Here is a 9,136-nt window from a genome sequence, read left to right on the forward strand (position 1 = left end):
TATGTTTGATTTTCAGACCTCGTATATCTGCTGCATGGCAGGTGCTTTTCATTCTGATCAGATATGCTGCCTGAGGTGTGGACCCAGGCACCTATCTTGATGAGGAAAAAAAGGAACCAGTCTGACACCATGAAAAAAGTTGGACTTATTGGGGTGCTGCTGTTATCACAGGTGAGAAAATACATGTTTAAATGTGGAAAGATCTTAAAGAGAGCAAGTAAATTATTGTTTCTTTATTCGCAGGCAAAGTCGTCATCAGGGTGTCATCCTCATGGTCATATTCTGAAAGAAGAGGAAAAGTGTATGAAAGATCTGCTACTTTTAAATTCATACAAAGCAACAGGTGAGTAAATACATTGTGAGTTTTGGATATTTTGTGTAACTAAATGGTTTTATATTGTTGAATAAGTCAAGATATCTCTTCAGTGAACATTTGCATTAAAAAAATGTTGGTGATCTCTGATGTGAAAGGAAATCTTTGAATAAAGTCTCTTTAACTTGTGAAATTTGATGCAATGTTCTAATGACACCTAGTGGCCGTATAGTATAATGCACCCTGACATCCAGAGGAAAATAAAAACTTGTATTTGACATAAATATATAAATGTTACATTTAAAGAATTAAGATTAATCCACCATCATTGACTCTGAAGTTAAAACGTCAAATCAGATCAGTTGTTTTTGTCGTTACCTTTTATAACTTGCATGGACTCAAATGAAACTATAACATTTCTTCCATTTCTGTTCCATCTTTTAAGAAAACAACATCAGTGTTCACTGTAAGGGAATGTGGGATGACCTGAACTGCTGGCCACCGGCGTCTCTCGGAGAAACCGTCTCTCAGCCGTGTCCGAAACATGAGTTTTTCAGCTCAGAAGGTGAGATTCAACACATGCACTCCCATTTGACACCCATTATCTATAACACATTGCACCGGTTAATTATTGGCCAGGAAACAGATTTGTTTATTTAAGGAGCTGAGACAGCTTCTCCCTCTCAGGCTCTCTATCCAAACATTCAGCCATAATAAACCTGTGTACATAGAGACACCAGGAAACACATTGGAGTGCTAAATTTACATTGGTAGATGAGGGTGATAGATTTCATAATAATTTATCTGAAGAACCGGAGGTTTATATAAGCACCTGAAGAGGGAGAGCAACATATTTACTGTCCAGTAAATCCAAGCTTGTAAACACAGATTGACATGTATCATTATATTATTGTTCTGTGTGAGAACAATGGCAGACAGGTGATTGTGTTGCTGTTTTGCAGGCAAAGTGCATCGCAACTGCACTGCTGATGGCTGGACGGACCCGCTCGTGCCACATGAAGACGCATGTAGCTACACTTTCAATGATACGCTTCAGTTTTTTGGAGAGGTTGGTGTTAACTAATAAGCATTCAGTATGTGTGGTTTTTCCATCACTCAAGCTTTATCTATTATTTTCATGCATGCTTACAGGATTAGTTCAACATTTGCTGGAATATGTTGTTTCACTTTTTTGCTGAGAGTTGGATGAGAAGATTGATACCAAACTCGTGTATGTTGGCTGAATATGAAGCATGAGCCAGGAGGCGATTAGCTTAGCTTAGCTTAGTGTAGCAGAAGGAACAGCTAGCTTATCCCTGGTCAAAGAAAACACCTACCAGTACCCCGAAAGCTACTAGTTAAGACGCTATGTGGCCTTTTTTTAACTCATACACAAACAGAAATATAAAAACTACAGGTTGTAGTTTTCTGGGAGTTAAATGGTGGCATTATTTTTTTCTGGCCAGCAACCACGCAACCGTAACTTCCTGTTTTTAAATGTAGTCTTTTTTAAACAAGTACGCTACAACATGTTAATTGGTGACCTTTTTGGTGCTAGCAGTCACATTTCTTTTATCCTTGGGCTCAGCTAAGCTAGATGTTTTCTGCTCTTAGCATTTATGCTAAGCTAAGGTAATAGGCCAAAATGGTCCAAGTGCGGACCTCATGTCTTGGGACAGATCTTTGGGTCAATGGCAGGAGAGAAGGCTACACATATGTGAGATGCACGCACACAGCCACAAAAGTATAAGAGCAAATAGGCTACTTGCTACTTTTATGGCTAAGCTAACTGCTTCTCTCACAGAATGAGAGGTTAGCTGTATCCACTGTGTAAAAAAATCAGCTTTAAGTGAAATAATTGTCAAACAAAGAGTGAAATGTTCCTAAATATATAATTTAATCCACAGTCTGTAAGACTATGAAGACTTTTGTAACCAACATTAGCTTTTTAACGTTAGCAAGATGCATTTCTTTCACACCTTACATACAACAAGATTAAGCTTGCTTTTTAACTGACAAAAAAAATGCTACATTTACGCTACGTAAAGTCTTAGTCACTTTTTAAAAACAAGACCATTTCCATGCAGACCTGGGGCTACCATAGCAGCTAACTCATCTCCAATCACCTGCTAGCTTTAGCTACAAATTTACAGTTAATTCATGGCAGCGGTGTCAATCTTCTCCTCTAACTCATTCCTTTCCCCCAATTAATGAAAAATTAATACTATAGTTTAGTACATAGAGTCTAATAGATGTTATGGAGGAAGATGTAAATAGCTGACATTCTTTTAAGTCTAGACTTGCCCCCTAATTGCCCATTACACCTTTGGCATATCACCAAACTCTTGAAATAAATGAGATATCTGACCCCCATAAGATCTGTCTCTGGACTACACTCACTTCAGGCCAAGTTTCTGTCTTAAATACTTGAGTCTGAGCCAGATCCTGGACTGAAGTACTGCATATATAGTGAGAAAATACTGTCAGCAACTTAGCATCAGCTAAATGGTGCATATGTTACAGATCACTGTGAGCAATAAACTTTCCTGTAGGCTTCTCAGGGCCCTGCATGGTTGCCATTGAAGGGAAATGGTAGATATATTGTTAAATCATGCTGTCTTTGAGGTGATAAAGTGATGTTATCTTTTTATTTGATTAGTCCTCAGATTCCCATTTGTATTTCTCCTACGTGAAGACCATGTACACAGCTGGATACACACTCTCCCTCATCACTCTCACCATCGCCATCACCATATTCTGCATGTTCAGGTGAGAAACAGTCTCTCTTATCTCGTTCGCTCTCCTTGTGAAATGCAGGTTTATGAACTCTCTGTGCATTTTTCTTCAGAAAGCTGCACTGTACAAGGAACTACATCCACATCCAGATGTTTATCTCCTTCATCCTGAGAGCCATCTTCATCTTCATCAGAGACTCTCTGCTGTTTACTAATGAAGAGCTCTACCACTGTGAATACTACCCGGTGTGAATGGCCGAACGCTTTCCTATCCTACTCTTCCTCTGATGATTAGATGCTCACTTTGGTCTGCTACATACATACATTATACATTTAGCAGCTCCTCATGAAAAAGACGCAGCTGTTCACCTGTTAAACAAGTAACAGGAAGGCAGGATGGATGGTCGATGGACATATTGCAAGTGTCTGAATAAAAAACAAGATGACATGTTACAGCTGTGCTAGCAGCTCTGCTAGGCTTTACTTTGGTGCTAAGGTGCCTTAAGCAAAATGCTAACTGTAGCATGCTAACATGCTCATGTTTACCAAATTTACCCTCTTTATTCAGCCTTATTTGCTAAAGGCAAGGTACAGCTGAGGCTGTTAAAATTGCTGTTAGCTTAGCAGGTATTTAGTCATTAAAAGTTATGTAATAAATATGTAAGAACATGTCAACTTCATACTCAAAACAAATGGGTGGCGCATATCACTGGAGTAACCACCAACTGCTTCTAACTGTAGCTGCTGTTAGCTAGTTAGCTCGGTTAGCTGTGCAGCTAGTGGTCTAGTTGAGCTTTATACCGCTAGCACAGTTAATCCCGGACCAGATTGGCCGGTGCTAGCTGGTTAGCATGCTAACTTCAGTAGATCTTCTATGCAACACAAGACGTAATTATCATAATGTCAAAACTGTTACTTCTGTACATTTTAGTGATAATTTTAGTTTATTTTCTGATTGTTTTCAACTAAAATCTTACATATTGCACCTTTTATATGTCAGTCTGCATCATCCAAAAAAGCTGAATGTTTGATGCAGTAAAAATGTTCTCCCACAAGATGGCGCTGGTCAACTTCATTAGGGGGTGCCTGATTAACTCACCTCCTCTCCTCTGCTCAGGTGGCATGTAAGGTGGTGCTGATGTTCTCCAACTACTCCATCCTGGCGAACTACAGCTGGCTGCTGGTGGAGGGTCACTTCCTCTTCACCCTGGTGAACCGCTCCTTCTTCTCCCTGAAGAAACACCTCGCCTGGTACATCATCCTGAGCTGGGGTAGGGAACCAGGTTAACACAAATCAAGCGCACCTTTGCACATACTCACCTCAGTAAAGGCAATGCTGACTCTGCAGCTGTTCAGATTTGACAGTGATGCGTTTCATCACACAGGCGTACCGTTGATTGTCATTATCTGCTGGGGGTGTGCCAAGTTTTTTTATGAAGACGAAGGGTAAGAGTAGAAATCTGTTTCATTTGTTCATTTGCAGTAACGAGATTATCTAAGTGTCTGATTTTAAAATTCTCTCTTATGTCTTTGACAAAGCTGTTGGGAAACCAGGACACATCTGTGGATTTGGTGGATACTTCGCGTGCCAGTTCTTCTGACTATATCTGTAAAAAAAAAAAAAAAAAAAAAATCTCTCCTACTTCTTTGTTTAAACATTATTTAAATTGGGAAACACACATATTCACCTCCTTGCCAGGCGTTAGATAAGAAGATTGATACCACTCTTGTGTCTGTCCATTAAATAAGAAGCTACAGACAGCAGTGGTTAGCCTAGCTTAGCATAAAGATTGGAAACAGGGGGAAACAGCTAGCCTGGCTCTGTCCAAAGTTAAATAAATAAATCTGCTTTCCAGCTAATCTAAAGTGGGCCATGGTGAGGACAGGACTCCAGGAAGTCACTGCACCCGGACAAGAAATAGTCCGCTCTGTAACCCCCCGCTTAATTACTACTTATCGCTTTTTACACTTGTTATTGTTTGAATTAAATAAACAAGATATAACGTGTTAATTGCGAGCTTTAGTGGTGCTGGTAGATTTTTTTTAATCTTTGCACAGAGTCAGGTGAGCCGTTTCCTGTTTCTGTCTTTGTGCTAAGCTAAGCTAAGCTAACCGGCTGCATCTTTATATTTAGCAGATATATGCAAGAGTGGTATCAATCTTCTCTTCTAGCTCTTGGCAATAAAGCAAATAAGCTAATTTCCCAAGATATCGATCTCACAACAGTAGTGTTGACAGGTTTTAATCGTTTCAGATGAATCTGGTGTTTTTCTTGGGCATTTTGAGGATACTGGTGGGGAAACTCAGAATGTCAGACGCACAGAGGAATGAATTCCATCAGTATAAGTGAGTAGTGATCACACCATGCTGTTGTTGCACTGCCATACTGTATACGTATCAAGCCTGGTCTTTGAGGAATGGCATAAGAGAATAAAGATTTTTCCCATTTGCTTTGTTTATCCAAGTAAAAGTATGTTTTTTTTGCTTTCACCAGGAGGCTGATCAAATCCACATTTTTCCTGGTGGCTCTGTTTGGTCTGCATTACATCCTGTTTGTCTTCTTACCTGTTGAAGTGAGCAGTTCAGTGTTTAAGATAAGGACCTTTGCAGAGCTGGCTCTGTCATCCACACAGGTAGATTGTGACAAGAGATAAAAAAAAACTGTCAGTCAACTCAGAATGACAAAACTACACTCACCGTCCCGTCTCTCCTCACATCTCTCAGGGTTTCGTGGTGGCCGTGCTCTACTGCTTCATGAACGGAGAGGTAAGAGCCGGTTAGCCAATTAGAGGCGATACATCTGGTTTTGAAAGTGTAGCTTCAGTTGGGGTTCAATGACGTGTACATTTCCAGGTGCAGCACGAGCTTCAGAGGAGGTGGAGGAGATGGAGGCTGACCCGGCACCTCCCCAGTCGGCGCCGGCAGCATCACGGCTCCATCAGCCACAGCGGGTCCCCTCACACGCAGGTCTCGCTGCTGCCCTGCTCTCCAGGCAGCCCGGCGACCAGTGGACTCCCGGTGGATACCGTGGAGATGTGATTCAAGCTAGGATCGGCTCATTTTCTCTCTCCTTGTCGATACGTAATGGATTCTGGCTCAGTGCTGACAGACGAGTCCACAACTGCGGCTTAAGTGTTTAATAGAGTCGTACTGTTAAATGCATATTTTTCTAAATCCTGAAGTGTTTCTATTTGATGACATAAGGATGTAGTTTTCGAGCAGAGACCCAAAATAGAGGCTAGTTCTTAACAGGTTAAACTTTATAACTAATTAAAGGGGCGCTGTGTGGTTCTGGAGAAGACATTCAATCCCAGGATTTTAATCTTTACAATATTAATGAGGTCATAATACAAATTTAGAAATATTCATTTTTTTCCATAAGTGAATAAACAAGCTGTTCTCAGAGGAAAAACTGTCCCAGAACACTGTTTGAAGCTAGAAAGGTGGCAGGGTCCGCCACAAATAAACAAATATGAATAGTGTATCCTACATTTCCCATAGTGCAACTCAAAAACAAAGTGAAGTCAACACACTGATCCGAACGTCTGCTGCCAGATCGGACTGACTTTAAAAAAGCCCAATCAGTGCCTAGAACCTGCCCGATGGTCAGAGAGTAGCCCGATTTTTAATTTATCAGGTCCGCCTAGCTACAACTAACAAAGGTTATAATGGTCAGTTAGCACTGAAACCGTTTTAGGAAGCGGTTGATTCAAGTGTATTATCATTTTCTAACTTGTTGGGTTTTGGCTTTGTTGTTAGAGAACAACAGAAACAAAGTCTGAGGCCCAAAGGACAATATTCTTGATAGCTCTTCCTGTACACACAGGCTCAGTGTTGAAACGCTTTGTGTGAAAATATACATTGTATTTGCACTTAAAGGAAAAGTTCGCCTTTTTTTAGAAACACATTTATTTGTTTTCTTGGAGAAACAACATTTCTGTATGCTATAGATGAAGCTCGAGACAGCAGGTGATTAGCTTAGCTTAGCTTAGCTAAGCGTGTAGAGTGTCAAAAGATAGGCAGATTGTTTTACCTTGTGACAAGCCAGGTGACATCCCTGCTTCCACTTTCTTTGCTAACTAAAGCTAGTCCCCTGCTGGCTCTAGCTTCATATTTAGCTTTGCAAACATACACAAGGCTCCTGGCCAAAATGTTGACGTAGAGAAACTCTATAGATCGATTCCATATTTTTCCTTCAGGTCCTCAACCAACTTAACATAGGCAGCCTTTGCTTCATCTTTGGATAAGCCTGTTGGTTTAGAAATGGGAACAAAACAAACAAACCAGAAACAATCTGTTAATTCATGTTAATGTAAAAAAACATCCATATTTATGCTTTTTTAGACATGGTGACAAATGTGTTAACATGTTTAAAATCATCTTGCTCTATATGTTCATGTTACACATAGTTTTTCATGCAACCGTCCTTCGTAGATTGTTTTATGTTTTTTTGTTTAAAGGTCAACTCCACCAATTTTTAACACATTAAAGTGTGTTTACAGGTCTTGAGGAGCACTACTGCATATGTGAAAAAAGTAGCATAAAGCCTTTAGTGGCTCCAGAGGAAGCTGCATGTAATCTGATAAAATGCCTCAAGTGACTGAGTTGCATTGTGGGTAAAGGAGGCGGCAGGTATTGAAAAGGAAGAAGAATGTGTGGAATAATAAAAGGTGATATTTCTGGTTCTGCTGCAGATCATGACCGTCCATGGTGAATGCAATAGACCAGTGGACTGCTTTTCAAAACCTGGCGCCTACATTACCCACAATGCAAGTTCGCCACTGAGTGACATCACTGGAGGCAATTTATCAGATTAAATGCAGCTTCCTCTGGAGCCACTAAAGGCTTTATGCTACTTTTTTCCACATATGCAGTATGACTCCCAGCGACCTGTAAACACACTGCAATGTGGAAATTTGCCGGAGCTACCCTTTAAGTTGTATAAATTCGTACCTTTCTGTTTGTTCCATGCATCCCATTTAGTTTTTCCTGGTATGTCGAAAAACCCTGGACGATCTGTGGATGCAAAAGCAACCATCAATATTTGGGCTTCCAAACAGATTTTTAGTTTTGTTATTTGTTCTTATTCAAACCACCTGTAAACAACAGGAGCCATTAGATGGCACACAATCAAATAATGTTTCTGTCTCTATGAATGTAAAAAGAAAATAAACAGCTTTGTATAAACGTATCAGTACTGCCATCGTTACCATAATGACACAACCTGTCGGACCTCATTCTTTTCTTCCACCACACCCTACTGACTATTCTTTGTTTGTACCAGTACAACACAACCCAGAACACATCACTTCCTTATTAACACTACAGTGTTGAAAAACCTTAGAAAACTCACCGAAGTCAACATCCCCCACTGTGCCTTGCTTATACAGACCATATAAAGCTCTTAATTCGTCATTGTCTGGCCTTTGTTTCAGCACCTTCGCCTCTTCTACTGCTGTTTCAAATAATTCCTGGTGGGATAAAAAGAAAATAGCTGAGACAGAAATCTTGTCAAACTGTTCAAATGTGTCAAATCCAGCACTACTTAGACTCAAACAATCAGCCTCATCAATACATGTACATACACATGGAGCTAAGAATTGAGATTCCTGCTCTGTAACAACTTCTGTACAGTCTGTGATACGTCAACGCATGTGAGACATAACTTAATAGTACCATAAATCTTTGATGCAACATTGTATGAATGGAGGCTGAAATTTAATAGTACTTACTGTCATGACGGCAGTGAGAAAAAGACACACCTCGCAGCTGCTGCTCAACTCACTTCCCAGTTTTTCAGCTCGCCCAACTCGTTCTACAGCAACAAATTTTTTGTCAGCGGGAAAATAAATAGTGGGAGGTAGCTTTGACAGTGTCAGTGAGGACGTGATGTTTTTTTCCCACCCTCTGCTGTATATTGTGACGACCCACACCTCCTAGTTTCCTGTGTTGCTCTGCAGGAGTCACGGTGGGTCGTCAGACAAACGGCTTGCACCTGAGGAAGGGAGGAGCCAAGCACATAAGAGAGCAACTCACCCAGATTGTGCTCTCTTGCTGGGCAGCCTCTACCTCGTACCATGGCTTACAC

At 40.6% G+C, this 9,136-nt stretch overlaps 2 protein-coding genes across 2 annotated transcripts; one reads left to right on the top strand and one right to left on the bottom strand.

Moving 5' to 3' along the window:
• The first annotated feature begins 43 nt into the window (after positions 1-43).
• Positions 44-6,954, top strand: sctr (secretin receptor). Its single transcript, XM_073462722.1, has 13 exons — positions 44-171; positions 244-343; positions 759-878; positions 1,276-1,382; positions 2,973-3,082; positions 3,162-3,294; positions 4,166-4,319; positions 4,434-4,494; positions 4,588-4,657; positions 5,303-5,394; positions 5,543-5,681; positions 5,773-5,814; positions 5,902-6,954. Exons 1-13 carry the CDS (start codon positions 64-66, stop codon positions 6,085-6,087), a joined length of 1,422 nt encoding a protein of 473 aa, XP_073318823.1. The 5' UTR covers positions 44-63; the 3' UTR covers positions 6,088-6,954.
• Positions 6,938-9,004, bottom strand: LOC140992420 (acyl-CoA-binding protein homolog 1-like). Its single transcript, XM_073462723.1, has 4 exons — positions 8,781-9,004; positions 8,402-8,519; positions 8,002-8,064; positions 6,938-7,297 (listed from the first exon to the last, which is right to left on the bottom strand). Exons 1-4 carry the CDS (start codon positions 8,784-8,786, stop codon positions 7,218-7,220), a joined length of 267 nt encoding a protein of 88 aa, XP_073318824.1. The 5' UTR covers positions 8,787-9,004; the 3' UTR covers positions 6,938-7,217.
• Positions 9,005-9,136: the final 132 nt, after the last annotated feature.

This window comes from Pagrus major, chromosome 24 (assembly GCF_040436345.1).
Source record: "Pagrus major chromosome 24, Pma_NU_1.0".
NCBI classification, from domain to species: Eukaryota; Metazoa; Chordata; class Actinopteri; order Spariformes; family Sparidae; genus Pagrus; species Pagrus major.

Excerpts from the sequence above, each read along its gene's own strand:
- LOC140992420 (XM_073462723.1), bottom strand. Across the intron at positions 8,065-8,401 it reads AGTGGGGGATGTTGACTTCG|ATCGTCCAGGGTTTTTCGAC; the intron begins GTGAGTTTTCTA and ends TTGCATCCACAG. Across the intron at positions 7,298-8,001 it reads TGCATGGAACAAACAGAAAG|GCTTATCCAAAGATGAAGCA; the intron begins GTACGAATTTAT and ends CTAAACCAACAG.
- sctr (XM_073462722.1), top strand. The coding sequence starts at position 64 with ATGCTGCCTGAGGTGTGGACCCAGGCACCTATCTTGATGAGGAAAAAA. Across the intron at positions 172-243 it reads GGGTGCTGCTGTTATCACAG|GCAAAGTCGTCATCAGGGTG; the intron begins GTGAGAAAATAC and ends CTTTATTCGCAG. Across the intron at positions 4,495-4,587 it reads TTTTTTTATGAAGACGAAGG|CTGTTGGGAAACCAGGACAC; the intron begins GTAAGAGTAGAA and ends TCTTTGACAAAG.